At 45.1% G+C, this 19,465-nt stretch overlaps 1 protein-coding gene and 1 long non-coding RNA gene across 6 annotated transcripts in view; one reads left to right on the top strand and one right to left on the bottom strand.

The window, feature by feature from the left end:
- Window positions 1-16,256, top strand: part of NPAS3 (neuronal PAS domain protein 3) — an 867,013-nt gene extending 850,757 nt beyond the window's left edge. For 3 of the 4 annotated variants that reach the window (XM_049705378.1, XM_049705379.1, XM_049705381.1), the window contains exons 9-11: window positions 6,281-6,428; window positions 9,825-9,949; window positions 11,799-16,256. In XM_049705378.1, coding sequence (XP_049561335.1) covers window positions 6,281-6,428; window positions 9,825-9,949; window positions 11,799-13,159 — 1,634 coding nt within the window. In that variant the 3' untranslated portion in view covers window positions 13,160-16,256. The remainder of the gene's footprint in view (window positions 1-6,280; window positions 6,429-9,824; window positions 9,950-11,798) is intronic. The other variant, XM_049705380.1, reaches the window with a different exon arrangement.
- LOC117198738 (uncharacterized) overlaps window positions 1-19,465 on the bottom strand; it is a 251,853-nt gene that overhangs the window by 159,312 nt on the left and 73,076 nt on the right. The window lies entirely within an intron of this gene.

The following is a 19,465-nucleotide window of genomic DNA, read 5'->3' on the forward strand; positions in this document are numbered from 1 at the left end:
GTGATCCCCTCAATGTTCAAAAGCCTTGGTCTCCAACTCAGCACGTTATCATCAAGGAAAGGGGAATTTATTTTTTAAACTTAACAAATTGATATGTTCTCAATCAATGAAAAGTTTTCTACAGGATTCAGTATTAACAGTTAATAAAAATCTGTCAGTCGGCGGTGGTGATATAGGAAAAAACCTCTTCTGAGGTTATAAATCACACAGATAGCAATTCAAGCAGGGCCTGTCATTAGGATATTAGGGGGAAAATCCATAGATGATGCATAGTCATTCACAGACCATCCACGGGTCTTCTGTCCTTAAGCTCGTAACTCACATTAAAGTATCAAATAGCATTCAATTTGATCAAATATTGCTCAGCACGTAAATTTACAAAAAAACCAAAAACCAATCTGTGGATGCCTGCTATTTAAGACATCTAGCTTACTAATTGCAAAATCTATAGGAAAGTCTGCACGGCATCAAAGCCTGGCTTGATCCTATGAGCAGTTCTAAATGAAAAACTGTCTCTATTGTAAGTAAATAAAGCGCTAAATGCACAGGTCCTGGCTCTAATGCTGTCTCTCTTGTGGGTTTTGAAAATGACCTCTGTAAGCATCAAGGACTATAACTTTTTAGATAAAGAAACCTGTTCTTGTTTTAAGTCTATGTCAGGTTCATTCCCTATAGCCCACAGTTTTCAAAAGCAGAAGAAAAAGTAATCCAGAATTTAAAAAAGAAAAAAAAAAAAAAAAAAGTCCTGTTTCCAGAATGAAGTTCCCTGTCAGCCTGCCTTGGGCCTTAGGTGGAGAAGCAGAGATTAAAGAGTCAGTATTCTTTTTCATGTTTCATCTGCCAGTTTTGTGAATGTAGAAAGAAAAACCGGTAGCTACAGCCAAGCACCCAACGGTGGTATTAAGTAGAAAGTGTGATTCGAGCACACACCCCCTAACTTCCACGCTCTCCACATTAGTGAATTCAAAATTAATTTTTGAGTATCTAGCAGAAAACCCCCCACTCCCCATTCTCTGCAGCCATTGATGAAGGTAGCTCAAGGGGGGGTGAGCTGAGCAGCAGATGCACCCTCATATTGCCGTGACGATAATGAAGCTCTTTGTTCAGCTGTGTGAATGTCAAGTGTGAAAATCTCCGATGATCTCACCATTTCCTATTTATTCTATACTTACCTGAATACACCAAGTATTACAGCTTTTTAATGCATATGCAAACCTCTAAAATGTCCTTTTGTGAGACACTTTGCTAAAAGACCGCTTTTGAGATGTCTTCTTCATCTCCTCTTCAGACTGAATTAGACTGCTTCCTTCTTTTGAAGACACAAGTAACTCACTATTTAGAATCTTTGGCTTTGATTTTGTGGAACAGCCCAACAGGAAGAGACCATGTTCTCTTTTTTCCTCCATATTTCTGAAGGCAAACTTGGACTGATTTGTTTTGAGTTCCTAACAGAGTTATGTTCCTGCCACAGACACAGGCTTCCTTTATGTCCTTTCAATCATCAGTCTATCTCTGTGGACAAAGTTTTCCTAAGGAACACTGAAATCCCTCTGTTGGTCACTGCGTGCAGAGCCATAGATGTGCACTCCAGCAAGAGCTCATCAGATTTGGGGGGGGGGCTAGTTTTTCTCTATAAGGAGTACATTTCTTGTATGCCTGCCACTAAGCTCAAACCAAGAGGCCAGGTGACTTTTTAAAAAGATAGTCAATCAATCTGAGCATCCAGTCTTTGTGGGGCAAAGTGTGTATGTGATGTAAAAGGTCACGTGTTCTAACACATAAGCGTTTTTCTTTGGATTGAACTGCATTTGCCACTCCCTTCACAATTAGGGGTGGGTGGTATTTTGACACTTAGAGACAAAAATGGTCAAATGAGCAGGGCTAGAATGGTTCCCCAGCAAGACGTAAGTCTCTCCTTGTCTCTAGTAGTTTCTTCTCCCAAATGCAGGGTCATTTCTGTCCTCTGAAGAGCACAGTCTGTAACTCAAAGGCACCTGTAGCTTGGAAGGTGGAGCAGTACTGATGACAACTTCTTGGTTTTCCTCAGAGCTGAGCAATTACAGCCAAGCAATTGGCTACATCCTGGACTTCAGGGCGCAAAGGAGCAAGTTGTCGTGCAGTAGCAGAGGCATCCACGGTTATACCTGAGACCATCCAACACTGAAAGGGCATCTGGGAGAAACACAGTCAGCCTAGCTGTGTCTTCACGTTTACCCTCTAAAACCTAAGAAAAGGCCATTTCAGTGTTTTGAGACCCTTAAATAAAAACTAATCCCTATTGCACAGTCTTAAAGACATCTTTCTAGAAATGTTATGATGTGATCATTGAATTCAGTGGGCACACATAGGCTGCTCTACCAAAAGGTTTGGACAGCAAAAAGTAAACTTTGGGATAAGCCAAAGAGAAGATGCCAGGTTTTGTGTTAGAAGTACTCAGACCGTATCACAGTGTAAGACTAAAAATAAGATCCTCATAGATATTTCCTCTCTCGGTTTCCTCTCTTTATAGTTTGAGCACACTGTTATGAATGTTCTCCTGGGCTCATTGGTTTGATGAGGATCTATCTCTTTTCAAGGGACAATTAACTGGTTTTTAAGGACTTCCATACCAAGTAACTTACATCATGCTATTTCTGGTTTTCTCCACAAAAGGGATTTTGTGAAATAGACTAACACAGACATTCTCTCATTTCTCTCCATTATTTAAAGCTAAAAACCCCAAAATAAAAACAGCAGCCCTGGATTAGAGAGTATCAAAAAAGTTTTTGTGTTTTTCAAGTTGTCTAATTTATTACAAACTAAAAATCTCTTTCAAACTGGCACCAAAGTGGCTTTTCTTCCTGAGCTGATTAGGACCACATGAGCTCAGGAAAAGCTGTCAGATCCTGCCTCTGGCACAGCTGGAACGATCCAACTGATTTGCCAGTATGATTTTTTTTTTTTTTAAGCAGGAAGCTTCATCCACAAATCATAAATTTATATTCTAGAGCCCCAAGCAAAAATTATTCCGTGTTCATCTTAAAAGAAGCAAAATTCCATTGTGACCGCTTTTATGGGTCCTCCCGAAAAACAGACGCAACTGGGGTGATCTTTTAGTCAACATTTCATGCTATAATAGGAGCTAACTCAGCGCCTTATCTTGAGTTATCTAGATTCCCACGGATACGTGGGGGTGTCATTCAGAAACACTGATCCTCAGGAAACAGTCATGATCCAAGACCATGCTGGAATGTCTACCTTGTCAGAATTCTGTTTGTCAGGCTGGCCCAGGGCAAATTAACGGATTAGGTTAAACTTGTCTTCTTGAGCTGAGGGTGATGGGCCCCTGGATCTGCTCTGTGGTGTGGACCACGGTAAGTGAAGGCACTCAGGTAGCTCCTGACTCCCCAGGGAACCCCTCGGGGTCCTTTTCTCCGCAGCTCTTTCACCACCACTTCATCACGTAAACTTGCCTGGCCTGCCTCTCTCTCACTGAGGTCTCCTCTCTTTGCTAGATGGCCCTTGGCCTGGGGGATAAATAATATTCGTGGAATCATGGGTCCTAATAACTTTGCATTTATCTTCTCAGGAAACACAGATGCACCTAATCAGACCCAGAGTCGTGCTGCCTTAACCCAAAAAGGCGCATTTCAGAAAGGAGATTTTGTTTGTTTCTCTGTTTCTTTGTTTGTAAGTAAGAGAAAGTATTATTAGGAAGGAGAGGGCGTGGTGATCTTTCTGCTGATTCTGCAAACTCTAATTTGACTTTATAGTTTCTGTCTCACTTTGCCCCTTGCTACGCACTGTATTGTGGGGTCTTTTTTTTTTTTTTTTTAATTTTGCCTGCTTTGGGTCCAATTCCAGTCGAAAATCCCCAGCCAGGCTGGGCTGGTCTAGCCTACCATCTCAGTGTTTTCTTCATGTGACTCTATAAAAGGGGCTTCTTAGTCTCTTTGCCTTTATTAAAAATACTAGAACCATTTGAAATTATCCCTTATTCCAGATACACAGCAGGTAGAATTATACACCAACCACTGATTGGGATGCTCTAAGTATTTCTGTGAAAATAGTGGGCAGAATTTCATAACCCATCCTTCCTCTATTAATAGTTAACCAGGTTGAGAGGATTTGAATAAAAGCACATCTTGTTGCATGCAACAATGGTTTGACAGAAGTGCTGTATGGCAGAGTCAGTATTTTACTGCTTTCAGCTTCACTACACAGTTTTGGAGCCGGGGAAGCCATGCATGCCGAATGGCAGAACTTACAATCGCCTACAAAAGCAGAGTACAGTCCTACCTGTGGAGCCCCACCACTAAGAGAAGGTGACAGTTCCGGGTTTTAAAAATACCCTGAACTGTAGAATAGTTTCTGAATAGAACTCGCCGCTCTTTGAAGCACTCATCAAAGCAAGGCTTTCTCAAGCAACTGTTAAGACATAAGTATTACATTTTACAACCATCCATGTCGTGTATTGTGAGACAAAAAAAGAGAGAGAATGGGAGAAAAGCGTTGAAGTTTATATGTTTATGGATCAAATACATGGAGGTTTGATTTTTGACCACTTTCAGAGCTAGGAAGAGTGGCTCCGACATGATGATGGGAAGAGCTTCCACAGCCTTAAACACAGCCCTTTTCCAAAGTGACTTCCCTTTACCCATCCAACCCCCCCCCAAAAAAAAATCAAAATGTACTTCATGAAACTATTGTATATGGAGCACTTATTAGCCATAATTAAATGGACAATATGAATTTACTACGTCTTTAGGACTCTGGCTTGTTCTGGTTTAGAGCAAGATGATTAATGCAAATACATATTACTTGAGATAACCATTTAGCAGCTAATTTAGCCAAATTTATTACAGCAGTTAGAGGTTTTTCATTTTAGCAGACGGAGACAAGGACGTGCCAAAAGTGGGCAGCGTGGACGAGTGCACACTGCCCTCTAGTGGCCGGCCAGCTGGCGCGCTGTCGGGGGGTGTGGAGTCTGCAATTCGTATCCAAGCGATAACAGCGGGTTGTGCACGTTTCCGGCATCCTTTTAAACCCTTCCCATCCGTAGCACTTTATTTCAGGGGCTGATTTACTGCACTCTTCCCCCTTTTACTAGCTCAAGCGTGCCCAGATACAAATCAAATCCATTTCAACTTGGCAAGATTTTGGTTAAAGTATCATTTTTAACATCTGCATTTTAAAGCTCTCTTTCCGTGGATATTTAATGGCACCGTTTCACATTACTGATTGTTTTTACTTGTTCCTTCATTTGGGGCCATATTTCAGAGTCTGTGTGGAGCTGTCACTCTGTTTGGCTCTAGCCAAGTCAAACCTGTGCTTCGCTTAGGCCGGTGTTTCTGTCTGATTTGGTGAGGGAATGTATTTTGTTCCAACGTTCAGCACACTTCTCACCAGAATCTCCCCTGACTGACCCATGTAGATTTAGTTCTTACCATAAATTCTGTTCGACAAGATCAAAAGGAACCGATACATAAGGACACGGGTTGATACTGCTCGCACTGAGGTGAAATGATCAAAGACAGAGGAGGAAAGCATCTTTGGAACCATTCAGATATCCAGAATCGCAAAGAGAGCTACCTTAAAGCTATGAATAAATCACACCCAAATTTGCCTTTGTTCCCATCTGATGTCAAACCCACTGACAATATCCACACCGCATTAGGTGTTCTGTGAGCCAGAAAGATGTGCGGTCCTGTTATCCTTCCTTTCACACCATGACTGTCCAAAATGGAATAAAGTCTTGCTACAAACGCTAGTAACCCTAGCTCCGGAGCTACTGCTCCGCTGAATTGGTGATTTTATTTGTCCTACTAACGGCATTCTACATTAAGCGTACAGAGGGGCACCCCTGGCTGGGTGCGGGACCTCCCCTTTCTTTTTTAAAAAATTAATTTATTTATTTTTGGCTGCGTTGGGTCTTCGTTGTTGCCCGCGGGCTTTCGCTAGTTGCGGTGAGCAGGGGCTACTCTTCGTTACGGCGCGTGGGCTTCTCATTGCGGAGGCTTCTCTTGTCGTGGAGCAGGCGGGCTTCAGTAGTTGTGGCTCGCAGGTTCTAGAGTGCAGGCTTAGTATTTGTGGTGCACAGGCTCAGTTGCTCCGCGGCATGTGGGATCTTCCCGGATCAGGGCTCGAACCCGTGTCTCCTGCACTGGCAAGCGGATTCTTAACCACTGCGCCACCAGGGAAGTCCGGGACCTCCCCTTTCTAAGCTTCAGATTTTGCAGAGATGATAACCATTTCGTCCCAGTCCTAATATGCAATGCCTTCTATTCTGTTTTTTCACCAGTGCTGAATAAGGGCCAATGTGTGACAAAGTACTATCGTTGGATGCAGAAGAATGGAGGATATATTTGGATACAGTCTAGTGCCACAATAGCTATTAACGCCAAGAACGCAAATGAGAAAAACATCATCTGGGTGAATTATCTTCTGAGGTATATTTTGGAATTCTTTTTCATTTCCATCTCAGTTATAAAACATGCAGCCCAATGGTAAATAGCTGAAATGTTGTATTATCTTTTGACAGTATCTGGTGTGGAATTATATGGAAATTCTGCTTTTCTTTCCACAAGATTCAAAGAAATGGGAAAAGTTCAAAGCCATGTCGGTAGGGACTTCGAGGGCAGATTTGCGAAATGTTCAGTAGTTCTTGGTCTGCCAACCTTGGGGCAGTTCTGCAGAGGTTGCTTTGGTTTCCCCACAAATGTTCGGGCCAGAAAAAGAACACAGACGTTTGCCTCCAGTGGAAGCATTCAAAAAGCATCTCCTTCTCCCCCACACGTTCTCATACTCACACGCTCCAACCCTTGTGAAAATTATGAAAAGGGGATGCGGAAGAGGTGGCAGAGTTCATATTCCTCCTGTATCCCATGTCTTTGAAGTCCTCAGCGTATCACGTAGGGTTGGATTCCCCAGACATTCAAGTGTTGGTAAGCAAAGGGAGTCGCTTTGCCAGAATTGAGACAATTGCAGTGTAAAAACGAAGGCAGTCTTCTTTTGCCTGCCCTGGGATCTCAGGCAAGGGTGACCGCTGTTTTAACGCATCCTCCAATTTATATCCATTAATGCAGCCAAGCTCAACAGCCTCCTGAATTCCAGCGTGCAGCACCCCTCGTCTCTCCGTCCTCATCTGCTGCCTGTGGATTCAGGCTAGCACCAAAGTGACCAAGACACATAGCCTGGGTGGTCTGCGTCTGGGGACAAGCTTTCTGGGAGGTTCTCCACCAATCCCGCCATGAAGCTATCCAAATGCTCAGCCTGGCTCCCTCCCACCGTTGTCACTCTAGTCTTTGGCTCCTCTTGGCCTAAAGCCACCAAGCAGGGCCCACATGTGGCCTGAGGAGGAAAACTTCCAGCGGGTCTTATGAATGGAAGTTGTTGCCCTTTGACTGAGAATGTCGACAGGGAGTACCGAATCCCATTTTTCTTTGAGACAGAGATGCAGACAGCCATGGCTCATCAGCACGCTGACCCTTCAAAGTGTGTTCGCGTCCGCTGGTGACGACTTGAAGGCATGAACGTGCTTGCTTCCAATAGCATATCAATCAGACACTGATGATTATTGCTCTAGAGAGGGCTTTAATGTGCACCACTTAGAAGAGTCTTCATTCATCTACTTTCTTTTCCCTTTTTTGACCTTTTCTACTCTACATTAATTCTCTCTAAAGGTAAAAGTATGGGTATCTAATGGGGCTTTCTCCAGCGCCTGCTCTTCATGCAAACTATCCCGTGTTTGTGATATGCTCAAGATGGGTTCTGCTATCAGGGAATTCTTCTACTTAGAGGTGTACGGAACAGTGGCTGTATGCAATGCAGAAGGTTATAAAAACTCACATGCCAAAGAGAAGACAGAATATTGTGGCACTGACATTCACTGTGCCAAGGAGACCCGTTATTAGTAAAAATTAGACATTAGTAACAGGGACACCGTAGACTGTAGGATGGCCGTCCCCCAGGCTGCTGGAGCCTAGGGCACTAAAGTAATCCCTATGGTTGTTCATCTCATTCAGGGAGACTTCTTCCCTTCTGGATCTTTCTTACTGCCTCATCAGCCTCATGACTTCCTACTCTGCCCCCAAACAGAGGGAGTGAGGAGGGGTGAGGAGAGGGCAGCTGGTGCTACTTTGGGTCAACACTTGGTCTAGCCTAGGATCACACGGTACAAGCTCATGAGCGTTTGGTGTTCCTGGCCCGCCTCATTCCATACGGAGAAGAAGGAAGCAGTTTGGGTACCAAAGCCCAGCCTTCAGGCTCAAAGAGCCCCGACCTCAGGCATGCCAAACGTGTTTCAGCTGAAGACTCACCCTGGGTTCGATAATAGAAGACTGGGACTTGGCCGACAAGGGACTTGTGAACCCACATGGCATCTGGACCAAAGGAGACTGACATACATGAGCTTTAGCAGAGGAAGCTCCCCAGGTCTGTCACTCATCAGGATCACTTCTCCAGGCTGGAGGTCTAGGAAGAAGGGCCTTGGCCTGATAGAAACTACTGAAGTTGGTTTTTCTTTCCCACACTCCTGTCCTTTGTTCTTCCCCAAGCAGTATTTTCATGCTCCCTCTTCCTGGCCAGAATCCCTCACTTCTGGGCTCCATCCAGGCTTGCACGTCCCTGTTCTGAAATTACTGCTCCTCCGGTCTTCTTCCTGTACCCTCACAACACCTGGTAGAATTACAGAAACTGTGTAAGGGCTAAGGCTACCTTCCCAGCATCTGGTTCATTGGATCATCTAGAGAAAGCTCTCTGCTGACGCTAATTCACACTAAGGAGTAAAGCCCTGATGAGTTATCTTAGTGAATGAACCCCCCTGGGATATTTGCAGTTTTAGTGTAGTTACTGGAAACAGTGACTCTTTGATACAGGAATTTCACTAGAAATTAACTAGTGAGTCATAGAGACCTATGGAAGGTCTCTGGCTGACTGGCCATGATAGAAGGACAGAAGAGGGATTTTCCATTTGGAGGCAAGAGACTTTCCTAGTGCCTTCAGATTATGCAGCTGGTACTGCTCACATGCTGGCCTGGCCTTGGAGTGGCATTTCTAGAAGATCGCTGACTGACTGAACACACTCCCTTTTCCAGAGGAGGCTTGTTTCTGAATTAAAAATAGAACAAAAATGAAGCACTTTTGTACAAATGGGGTTAGCTTCATTCTTTCACACTGGGACTCTCCCCACTGCAATCAGATTTCCAGCTAACAAGCCACAGGTGTACGCCACACGAGCGGATGAAAATGTGATTGTAATGGGTGTGTTGACAGTTCGGTAGCCATAATCCAGGCAGCCCGAGGTGCACCTGTGCATCTGTCAGATCGTTAGGTGCTGAGGGCTCTGCCCCCCAACTTCCCGCCCCCAATAGCCTTAGAGCCACCTGAACAGCTGAGGACACTCCGTCAAGGAGCCAAGACAAGGGTACTGGAGCGATGGACTCATCAGGAGCCCAGGAGAAGGCAGGGCACACCGGGAGGCAGGGGAATGAATTGTTGAGGGTGCTTCTCTCATCCTCCCTTCCCCCAGGTGTGGTACTGGGAGGAATGTCAAGCAGCCCAGTTCCCTGGCCCCCAGTGGTACCTGATCATTTGAAAGCTTTTTGGTGGCTTTCACGTAGCATTTGGGTATTCAGTTATTGTGGCAAGGTGCACCTGTTGCCCAGCGCATGCAATCCAAGCTTCTGTAAAAGGCCCATGATGAGCTGAGAAATGATTGCATGCTCAGTCTTTCAAACCCTCTAAACTCCAAAAGTTTGGGGCAAGGAAGTGGGAAGAAGATGGTCAGAAGCAACCCATCCAGAATGGTTATCTGCACTCTTGATGAACACCTCCCTCCTCCACAGCAACCCCGAATACAAGGACACGCCCATGGACATCGCACAGCTTCCCCACCTGCCGGAGAAAACTTCGGAATCCTCAGAGACCTCCGACTCTGAGTCAGACTCTAAAGACACCTCAGGTATTACAGGTATTACGACTTCTCCGTGTTCTCCAGTTACGGCTTGCCTTTCCAAACTTGAGGGGTGGGCAACGGCCAAAGGAGTGTCATCTGAACGAAGCAACCGGTCAAAGTTTATATAGGGATATATGTCACATCGAGTTATTACTGAGTCTTTCTCAACACATACATGTATATATACTTATATACCACTACATAAGTGTGTGCACGTACATACAATACACATGTTTATGTATGTGGTGTTATGTAAATATATACATGCATCTAAATATGTATAAATATATACATATATGCATGTTGTGGTATGTATTCATACACATAGGTATATTATGGTATATAAATATATATACACAAATGTACAGAGAGATTGATTGATTGAGCCATCACTTAATGTCAGTCCTCCATACAGAAGAAGCCCGGCCCTAACCCCATAGCGAGCTCCAACCTCTTTACCAGAAGCAGACAGCAGGGCTAGCTCTGTTGCTCCAAGACAGACCGTGACTTTGAGCCCCAAATATTCACATCCTCACCAAGCTGGGATTGAACCTCTAGAGTGGGATACTTAATGGCATCGGTAAATGACTCTTTCTGGGTGCCATCTGTTACTCATTTTCTGAATCTATGCTGAACAAATCCATGCCTTCCCATTCCTAGTTATTTTGGGAAGCAAACTTTGAGTAGTTCTCTGGAGCACAGGAAAGCTAATATAAAAATTTACTTTTCCTCCACTTCCCAGTCCCCTTCCATAGACACGCATAGGTGCAAGGGGCACATAACTCATAGAATTTACGGCTGCAAAACATCCTAAGCCTCTCCTAACCCAACCTTTTCTGCTAAATAAATGAAGGCCAGAGTAGTTACATGATTTGTCCAAGGTGCTAGCCCAGGCTGCCATCCAAAGGCGGAGCCATAAAATCAGCATCATCCCTAAAGGTTCTGAGGTTCTATCACTGAGAAAATCTATCCTCCCTAAAATGTGCCAGATGACTAGGGCACACCGGCCACAAACCCCATCCTTAGGGAACATGCTCTTGTACCGTATTCCCTCTACTCCAGACACAGCTTCAGGGAGGCCGAAGCAGGTGGGGAGGATCTTGACTGATTTTCTGTAAATTGCATTCATTCGAGAAAGTTCTTTACTAGGGCAGAGTTCTAGAACAGACAATCTCTGCTCCTTATTTATATAGCATATAGCAGTGAACAAAAAAGACAAAAATTCCCTGCCCTGTGGAGCTTATATTCCAGTTGGGGGAAGAGACAGAAGTAAATAAAAATAAAACATACAGTGAATCAGATGGCGCTCAGTGCTCTAGAGAAAAATAACTTTAGGAATGGAGACTATGGTTTTCAATAGCGAGCAGATATTTACCAGGGGAAGGTGCAGACCTCTTTGGAAAGTCACCTTGCAAATCATCATTTTTCTGTGTCACTACCACCTTATTCCCGGTTATTTACTCCTGAGTCTGTGAGCATTTTCTTAGAACATCTCGAATGTTAACGTGCCTAAGAATCACCTGGGGATCCTGTTCAAATGAAGAATCTGATCCAGTAGGTCTGGGTGGAAGCCTGGGATTCTGCATTTGTAGCAAGCCTCCAGGTGATGCCAACGCTGCGGGCAGGTCCGGGGACCACACTTCTGAGTCAGGGTCCCTCTAATCTAGGTCCTCAAGAGAGGAAAGCCCAGGCTTTAAGTAACCGAGGCAGTGGAGCAGCTCAGGATAAGGCGACGCCCCCCCCACCTCCGCCCTCCCCTCCCCCACCCCCGCAGGTGAGAGGTGGGTCTTGCCCTGCTAATCCGTGGTCTCCTGTGTCTCCTCTCCCCGCCCCCTACCCCCTGCGGCCCGCCGGCCCCACGCAGAGGACAACGAGAACTCCAAGTCCGACGAGAAGGGGAACCAGTCCGAGAACAGCGAAGACCCGGAGCCCGACCGCAAGAAGTCAGGCAACACGTGCGACAACGACATGAACTGCAACGACGACGGCCACAGCTCCAGCAACCCGGACAGCCGCGACAGCGACGACAGCTTCGAGCACTCGGACTTTGAGAACCCCAAGGCGGCCGAGGACGGCGGCGGCTTCGGCGCGCTGGGCCCCATGCAGATCAAGGTCGAGCGCTACGTGGAGAGCGAGTCGGACCTGCGGCTGCAGAACTGCGAGTCGCTGTCGTCGGACAGCGCCAAGGACTCGGACAGCGCGGGCGAGGCGGGCGCGCAGGCCTCCAGCAAGCACCAGAAGCGCAAGAAGAGGCGGAAACGGCAGAAGGGCGGCAGCGCCAGCCGCCGGCGCCTGTCCAGCGCGTCCAGCCCCGGCGGCCTGGACGCGGGCCTGGTGGAGCCCCCGCGGCTGCTGTCCTCCCCCAACAGTGCCTCGGTGCTCAAGATCAAGACGGAGATCTCGGAACCCATCAACTTCGACAACGACAGCAGCATCTGGAACTACCCGCCCAACCGGGAGATCTCCCGGAACGAGTCGCCCTACAGCATGACCAAGCCCCCCAGCTCCGAGCACTTCCCGTCCCCGCCGGGCGGCGCAGGCGGCGGGGGGCTGCACGTGGCCATCCCCGACTCGGTCCTCACTCCGCCCGGTGCCGACGGCACTGCCGCCGCCGCCGCCGCCCGCAAGACTCAGTTCGGCACCTCGGCCCCCGCGGCCTTGGCCCCCGTCGCCTCCGACCCGCTGTCGCCCCCGCTCTCGGCGTCCCCGCGGGACAAGCACCCCGGGGGCGGAAGCAGCGGCGGCGGGAGCGGCCCCGGAGCGTCCAACTCCTTGCTGTACACTGGGGACCTAGAGGCGCTGCAGAGGTTGCAGGCGGGCAACGTCGTGCTGCCGCTGGTGCACAGGGTGACCGGGACGCTGGCGGCCACCAGCACGGCCGCGCAGAGGGTCTACACCACGGGCACCATCCGCTACGCGCCAGCCGAGGTGACCCTGGCCATGCAGGGCAACCTGCTGCCCAACGCGCACGCTGTTAACTTCGTGGACGTTAACAGCCCGGGCTTCGGCCTTGACCCCAAGACGCCCATGGAGATGCTCTACCACCACGTGCACCGGCTCAACATGTCGGGACCGTTTGGCGGCGCCGTGAGCGCGGCCAGCCTGACGCAGATGCCCACCGGCAACGTGTTCACCACGGCCGAGGGACTCTTCTCCACGCTGCCCTTCCCCGTCTACAGCAACGGCATCCACGCGGCACAGACTCTGGAGCGCAAGGAGGACTGAGCACCGCCCAGCGCGGCCCGGGGCTCTGCCCGGAGGCATCGTCGGAGTTTTCGTTTAGACCTTTGATTCTAGCACTTTGAATTCGAGCAGGTCAGCATCTTCTCTCGCCACGACGGTCCCCGTTCCATCCCCTCTTTCTTTCACTGGACTCATTCTTTCCTGTAAAGATATGTTTATTTTTGGCCTTCAGAGGGTCAGACGACCAGTTGCCTGCCATTTTGTCTTCTTCCGAGATGTGTGTTGGGTTGTTTTGCTTTCCTTTGCATCTTTATTAAGATGTCTTTAATGTGTATATGCCTCTGCCATTGAATACTCAGTCTTGTGGTCAAGAGATTTCTGAAATGACAACCATTGAGTTTTCTTCGTAAAGATCTTGATATGATCAAGATTGAAAGAGACAAGCATAAACAATGTGCCCTGTTTGACTAAGTCAAATGAAATGGGGTGGTGTTTTTGTTTCTGTTCCTAATTCCTTTGAAAATAGGGGGATAGTATTTTAGAATTTTATGCAGAATTTAATTCTCTTTTTATGGTTAAGATTTTAAGATTTTCTTACTTGCACATAAAAATAATTTTGGGTTCTTAAACTTAATTTCTGGCCTGTGACTAGAATGTTTAAAAAAAAAGTTGGACTAAATGTTAATTACTGAAACATTAACTTAATTTCTAAAACCATGGTGCTATCATTTATTAATCTGTAATGTCTTCATACAAAATGCAGCTCCTGGGCTGGGTTTTGAAAATAATGTGTTCTGTCCTGGTCTGGAGTCCATTGCTGCAGTCTCCTTGGTTAGTTAAGACAAAGCCCTCATTAATGTTTGCTGCAGGACTTAAAATTTTTTACCTCCCAACTAACATAGCCTCACATTAAATTTAATGGGTCAGGAGAGCCCTTTTTAAAAGGGCTTTTGGAAAACTCAATCAAACTGATTTGAGGAGCAGTTTAGGTACATACTGCCTTTCGTTGAGCTTTCTTTCTTTCCTTTTCTCAGTCTAACTGAGGCTAATTTTTGCAACTTCAATAACACTTTGGAGTAAAGAAGGAAAAAAATATTTAACGTTTTTTGATTTTTTCATTTCTTGCTAAAAAAAAGAAAAGGAAGGTTGTATTTTGAGGGACTGATTTGGTGGATTTTTTTTCCCCTTTGGTTCTTTTATTTCTAGGTTGGAACCAGTAAGGTTTAAAACTAAAGAATGGGTTAAAATAAGCTTCAAACAGATAACTGCAACTGCACATTAAGTTTAAAAAAAAAAGAAAAAAAAAAAGAAAAAGAAAAAGAAAAAAATACCCTATTTTGTCTTTGTTGCCAGAAATCAGTGTAGTGTCAAACACTCCAAATGACTGTCAAGTATAAACTCTTCTTCCACTCCATTTTTGTCAGCTGATTGTTAAGGCATCTAATAACAGATGTGAGAACTGTAATGTGTGCACTGTGTACGTGTCCTTGGCTGTCAGTCCATTGCAGTTTCAATGTGTGTTTCTATATGCAGTATATACTAAGCTAATGTAGTTGTTTTGTCCTTTGTCTTCTCTGTGCTCTATCTCTAGTACAGTCCCATTCCTGCAGTCCTAGTGAATCAGTGATTCTTGGGGGTTAGTGAGTTTTGTGTGGTGGCCTTCCTCTGTAACGTCACCCTATGCTGCTTCTACTGTCTGTGAATCTTCCATTTCACTTTTGAAGATTTCTGCTGTTGCTTTGCTGGTGTATATTCTCCCAACCTCTCCCCTTTCTCTCTCCCTGTCTCCCTCCCTGCTCCCTCCCTCCCTCCCTCCCTCCCTCCCTCTCTATCTTTCTCTCTCTCTCTCATCTCCCCTTTTCCTGCCTCATCTCCCCCCCAACCCCAACTTCTCCAAAATCTTTTTCATTCTCAGAGATAAAAAGACTCTTAACTAGCTCAAGGTTAATGGAGCCATTTTTCCCATAATGGAATTCTGGGTATGACTCTTTCTTCTGGAGTGCCGCACAAAGCACTGAAGAATAACGCTCAGATATATGAAATAATTGATGCCATATAGCCTCAGTTGTTAACATTCCCAGAGTCCCTTGTGTTCTACCTATAAGCAGTGGGTGCTTTGCTTTGGTTTCCTTCCAGGTTGGCTGATGGAGCAATATATAAAGCAATTTACCAGTGAGACAGAAAATTATTTCAAAGGTCAACCAACATTTTTTAAAAACAAAAGGGGAGCGGTGGGGGGGGGGATGGACTATAGAATTGTCGTATATATTTGTTTATGTGTGCAATGCTAATATAGTAACTCGGCTGTCCTTTGAATATCACTGTGTTGAGTGGATTCCTCCAGGCCCTTTGATTCCATGAGTTGGGCCCAAACCACTGTGGAATAGTGAAAAGAAGTTTAACGCCACAAATTCTAATAGTGAGCACTTACTTGAAGGATTTGAGTAGGTTTAGGAAGTGAAGAAGGCCAATCACGAAATTTAAAGAGTCATTTTGGAAGCTCTACTCTAGCTATTGAACAATCAAAGGAACGCACCTATCAGCTACAAAGAACAGCTAGACGGCTGTTTTTTATTTTCTTTTATAAATGTTTCTGTGTTGTGTCAAAATGATTTCTGGTGATTTAAACTAACAGATAATCACAGCTGCTGTCTAAATCCATAGTGTTAAAATTACAAAGTGGAAAAAAAAATACTTCATTACCTGTGAAGACTGTGTCTGTGTTTTTAACTATTTCTTGTACAAATATATGAAAACTTTTATGAGGAGACTGGTGCCAAGTAGCTGAATAATGGGGAAAGGGATATTCTGTTCGTAAAAATCTTAGCAGTGTTACCAACTCTACAATATATATATAAAAAAAATTAAAACATTACAAAGCGACAGCTATGGTACATTTGTTTTGTGTGAAGCTAACGGGACCTAACTTCCTGAGTGCCTGGCTCATTTTGAAACATTTTTTTTCATTGACCATTTATAATGCTGCAAATCAGAAATGTACATACTTCATTTACAACAGGGTTCTTTTTATACTTTTGTAGATTCTCATACATGTCACATACATGGTTGTCTTTATGTAACTTAATTTTTCATCTGCAGGTGCCATTTTCATAATAAACTTCTCTTGGATTTGTTACTATCTGGCATCATTTCTTTTACATGTAACCATCCTAACTAATGAATGCTGGTAGTATTTGTTTAAGCAGGTACCTTGGTCATTATTCTTGATTTGAACAAAAAAGAAAAAAATTTTTAAAGCATCCATATTTTTGCTAGTTTTGGACAAAATGCGTAGCTTGTGTACCGATGAGGCTGACCGACAAGGCACAGATTAAGATGCTAATCCAAATACTACATCAAATGTGCAACCATCCTAGATTCTCAGCTACCCCAACTCATTGTCACATGAGCATTACTATGTACGTTATCAGAGCTGAACAATGCCTGCGACATTAACCGCTATGGGAAGTGTGCATTTTTTCTTGATTAACGCACAGTAAATGATGAGAGTTTTCATACATTAATCATTGAAAATGCACTCGAGATTTTCACTTATTATGAGCTCTAATGTATAACCAACTGTTCCATTGCTTATGTCTTCTCTTTATACTAAATACGTATTTTCTTTCTCCAGATAAGCCAAGTCAGTCATGACTGTGCTGTGTTATTGGGTAGGGCAGCATCCAGCCTGTCCCTGTTTGAGGCAGGTCAGCTGGCCAACTCCAAAAAATAAACAAAGAGGGAAAACTTCAGCTGCTGTCTCAAAGTTAAGGATACAGGTGGGTCACCTGTTAAGTCTGTGCTCTCCAGAAAAGGAAGACATATGGATGGGTTGAGTGGAAAGAAAAGGCAAGCACTTTGTCCAGAATCTCCCAACTATAGTGATTATCATGTCCTACGTTAAGTCTTTGATGACATTTGCTAATTTGAGGGTACCTTTGGTTAACGGAGGATAGCTTCAGACTGGAGGATGTGGAAATGCAGTTATGGTTGTGGGGTCCTAGATCTCTCCACTAGACCCTTTATGGATCCCTGGAAATAAGTACTTCAAAATCAGAAATAGGAAGAGGGTGACTGAGAATACAGAACCGGATTCTCTCAACTACTTTGCCAAAATCTATCTTTCCTTTTTGCTCTTGAGAGTCAGAAGAATATAGTAGAGCAATATTGAGAAGCAAACAAATTGATGAAGCTGGAAACGTGGTCCTGAACAGATGACAGTGAGTGTTGAAGCCAGCTTACCCAAGGCACTCTGTCTGAAGGTGTTGATGGACCAGGCTGTTAGCCATGGCTTTCAGAGCTTTGCATGGGGGAGGGTCTACCAAGGCTGAGGGCTGACCCTCTGTTGGCACGATGACAATGTTGGTTGGCCGTAACACTTTAATTCTGGACACCCCTTCACCCTGTGATCTGGAGGTAGTAGCAGTCGGGAGTTGAAAAAGGAAAGCCAGACATGGTGATGGGTGAGTTGAAATCGTCATGATACTTGGAGCTTCTGCAATAGAGGTGATAGAAATCCTCGATGCTTACCCAGGCTCAAGCCTCCTTAGCATCAAGTTTCCTGTCCTTTATTTGTACCCATCAATGCTAAAATATGTCACTAATTGAATAAAGAACACCTCTTAGCCAAAAAGAGAGGGCGTGAGCTCTGGGCGCAGACCCACTGACAACTGGGCAGCCCTGCCACTTCCCCAGCCCTGGGGCTGCCAGCCAAACCAGAACCCTGAGCTCCTCAGAGGCACAGGACCTCTCCCTTGCCAGTCTGGCAGCAAGTCACTTGGTTAAGGCTTCAGTTTGCAGGTGATGGATAGAACAGGGATCTAAGGCCAGCCCTCTGCATCTCTTCTCCTTCCCAGCTGATTCTGACACTTATGCATTTGGCAATGAGGAACAACAGCAGCAGCAAACCTTTAAATAAAGTTGCAGGCAGGACAAGAGGGAAGATATGCATTCAGCTGAGCATAAAGAAACTGGTCTTAGTCCTTTTGGGCTATAACTCTTACCCATCTTCACCTACCCCTAGACAAAGCATATTTATGTTGAACAACATGCTGAACAATTTGAAATCAACTTGGTCTCTGCACTGCATTGAAGGTAAGAGATAATGTATATTTTCAAGCCCAGAAGATAGTCTGTTCAAGCCAAGAAGATTGTTATCCAGTTTCAAAAATTAGAGAGAGTGAAGGACTTGGAAGAAAAGGAAGAATACCTTCGCTAATCCTTCATATCATGTAGTGAAAAAGGCAAACCTTATTCGTGAGCATGAGTCTCAAAGAATGATGACAGCTAGCAGGCTTAAGAAACAATTCTGGGATGCTAAGGTAAGCTAACACCCTTAGATGCTTCTGCATTTCTGTATCTCCTAGAAAATCATTATAAGGGCGGGGGGAGGGGGGCTGACCTGGTAAACTCGCCACAGGCGTAAATCATGGCTTGTTCATCTTCATGTCCCCCCACAGTGCCTAGCTCAATGATTTATGAATAGTCTTGGCTCGGTGAAGATCTACTAAATACTGATGGATGAGGACACGTGGAAAAATGAAAACGAAACATGACTTGTCAAGAGTCAGTGATTCCACAAGAAATGACCATGTGGTCTGGCAGGATGGATTGAGTTTCCACCAAGAAAGGAATGGCAAAATGGATAAAGCAGCAAGTTCATTCATTCTTGCCTTCGCAGGTAGTCCAGATGGCTGGCACAGAGTTGGCCATCGAGAAATGTTGGTTGGAGGGTGTGTGTGTCCACAATACTATTTATTCTATATTCAGCAATAAGTTAGGTACCACAAATAGAGAAAGGAGGAAGAGGAAACAGCCCAAGCAGTTAGTAACTGGCTTAGAAAAACTTTGACAATGTAGCCCATGGACAGCTGGTCAGATGGAGCTTAGATTCATAAGAAGGTACCAGTTAACAGTGTACCCTCACAGATGAGCAGTGAGCTACCTAAACTCAGTCATCACCCAGAGACTCTTAGCAACCGAGAGAGACTCTCTTGTATAGAAATCACATCTCCTTAATTCTAGTGGTGAGGGTCTTTCTAGCCCACAATTGAATTGTTAACATTTTTAGAAGGTGCTGAACTGAAATCTTCCCTCTGGAGTTAAATGGACTAGATCTCAACCCTCTGCCATCTGAGTGGCCTTCAAATATGTGAAGATGGATATCAGAGTATCGATAAGTCTCTAGGTTAACTGTCACCTGTTCTTTCCATTGTTCCTCCAATGGCATTGTGGCAGGTCCCTTCACCATCCTAGTCACCCTCATCTGGGTGCACCAGAATTTGTCAAGGCCCCCGAATTGGTTTCCTATGGCTGCCTTACTACCACAAACTGTGTGGCTTGAAACAG

Source organism: Orcinus orca, chromosome 2 (assembly GCF_937001465.1).
Source record: "Orcinus orca chromosome 2, mOrcOrc1.1, whole genome shotgun sequence".
NCBI lineage: Eukaryota > Metazoa > Chordata > Mammalia > Artiodactyla > Delphinidae > Orcinus > Orcinus orca.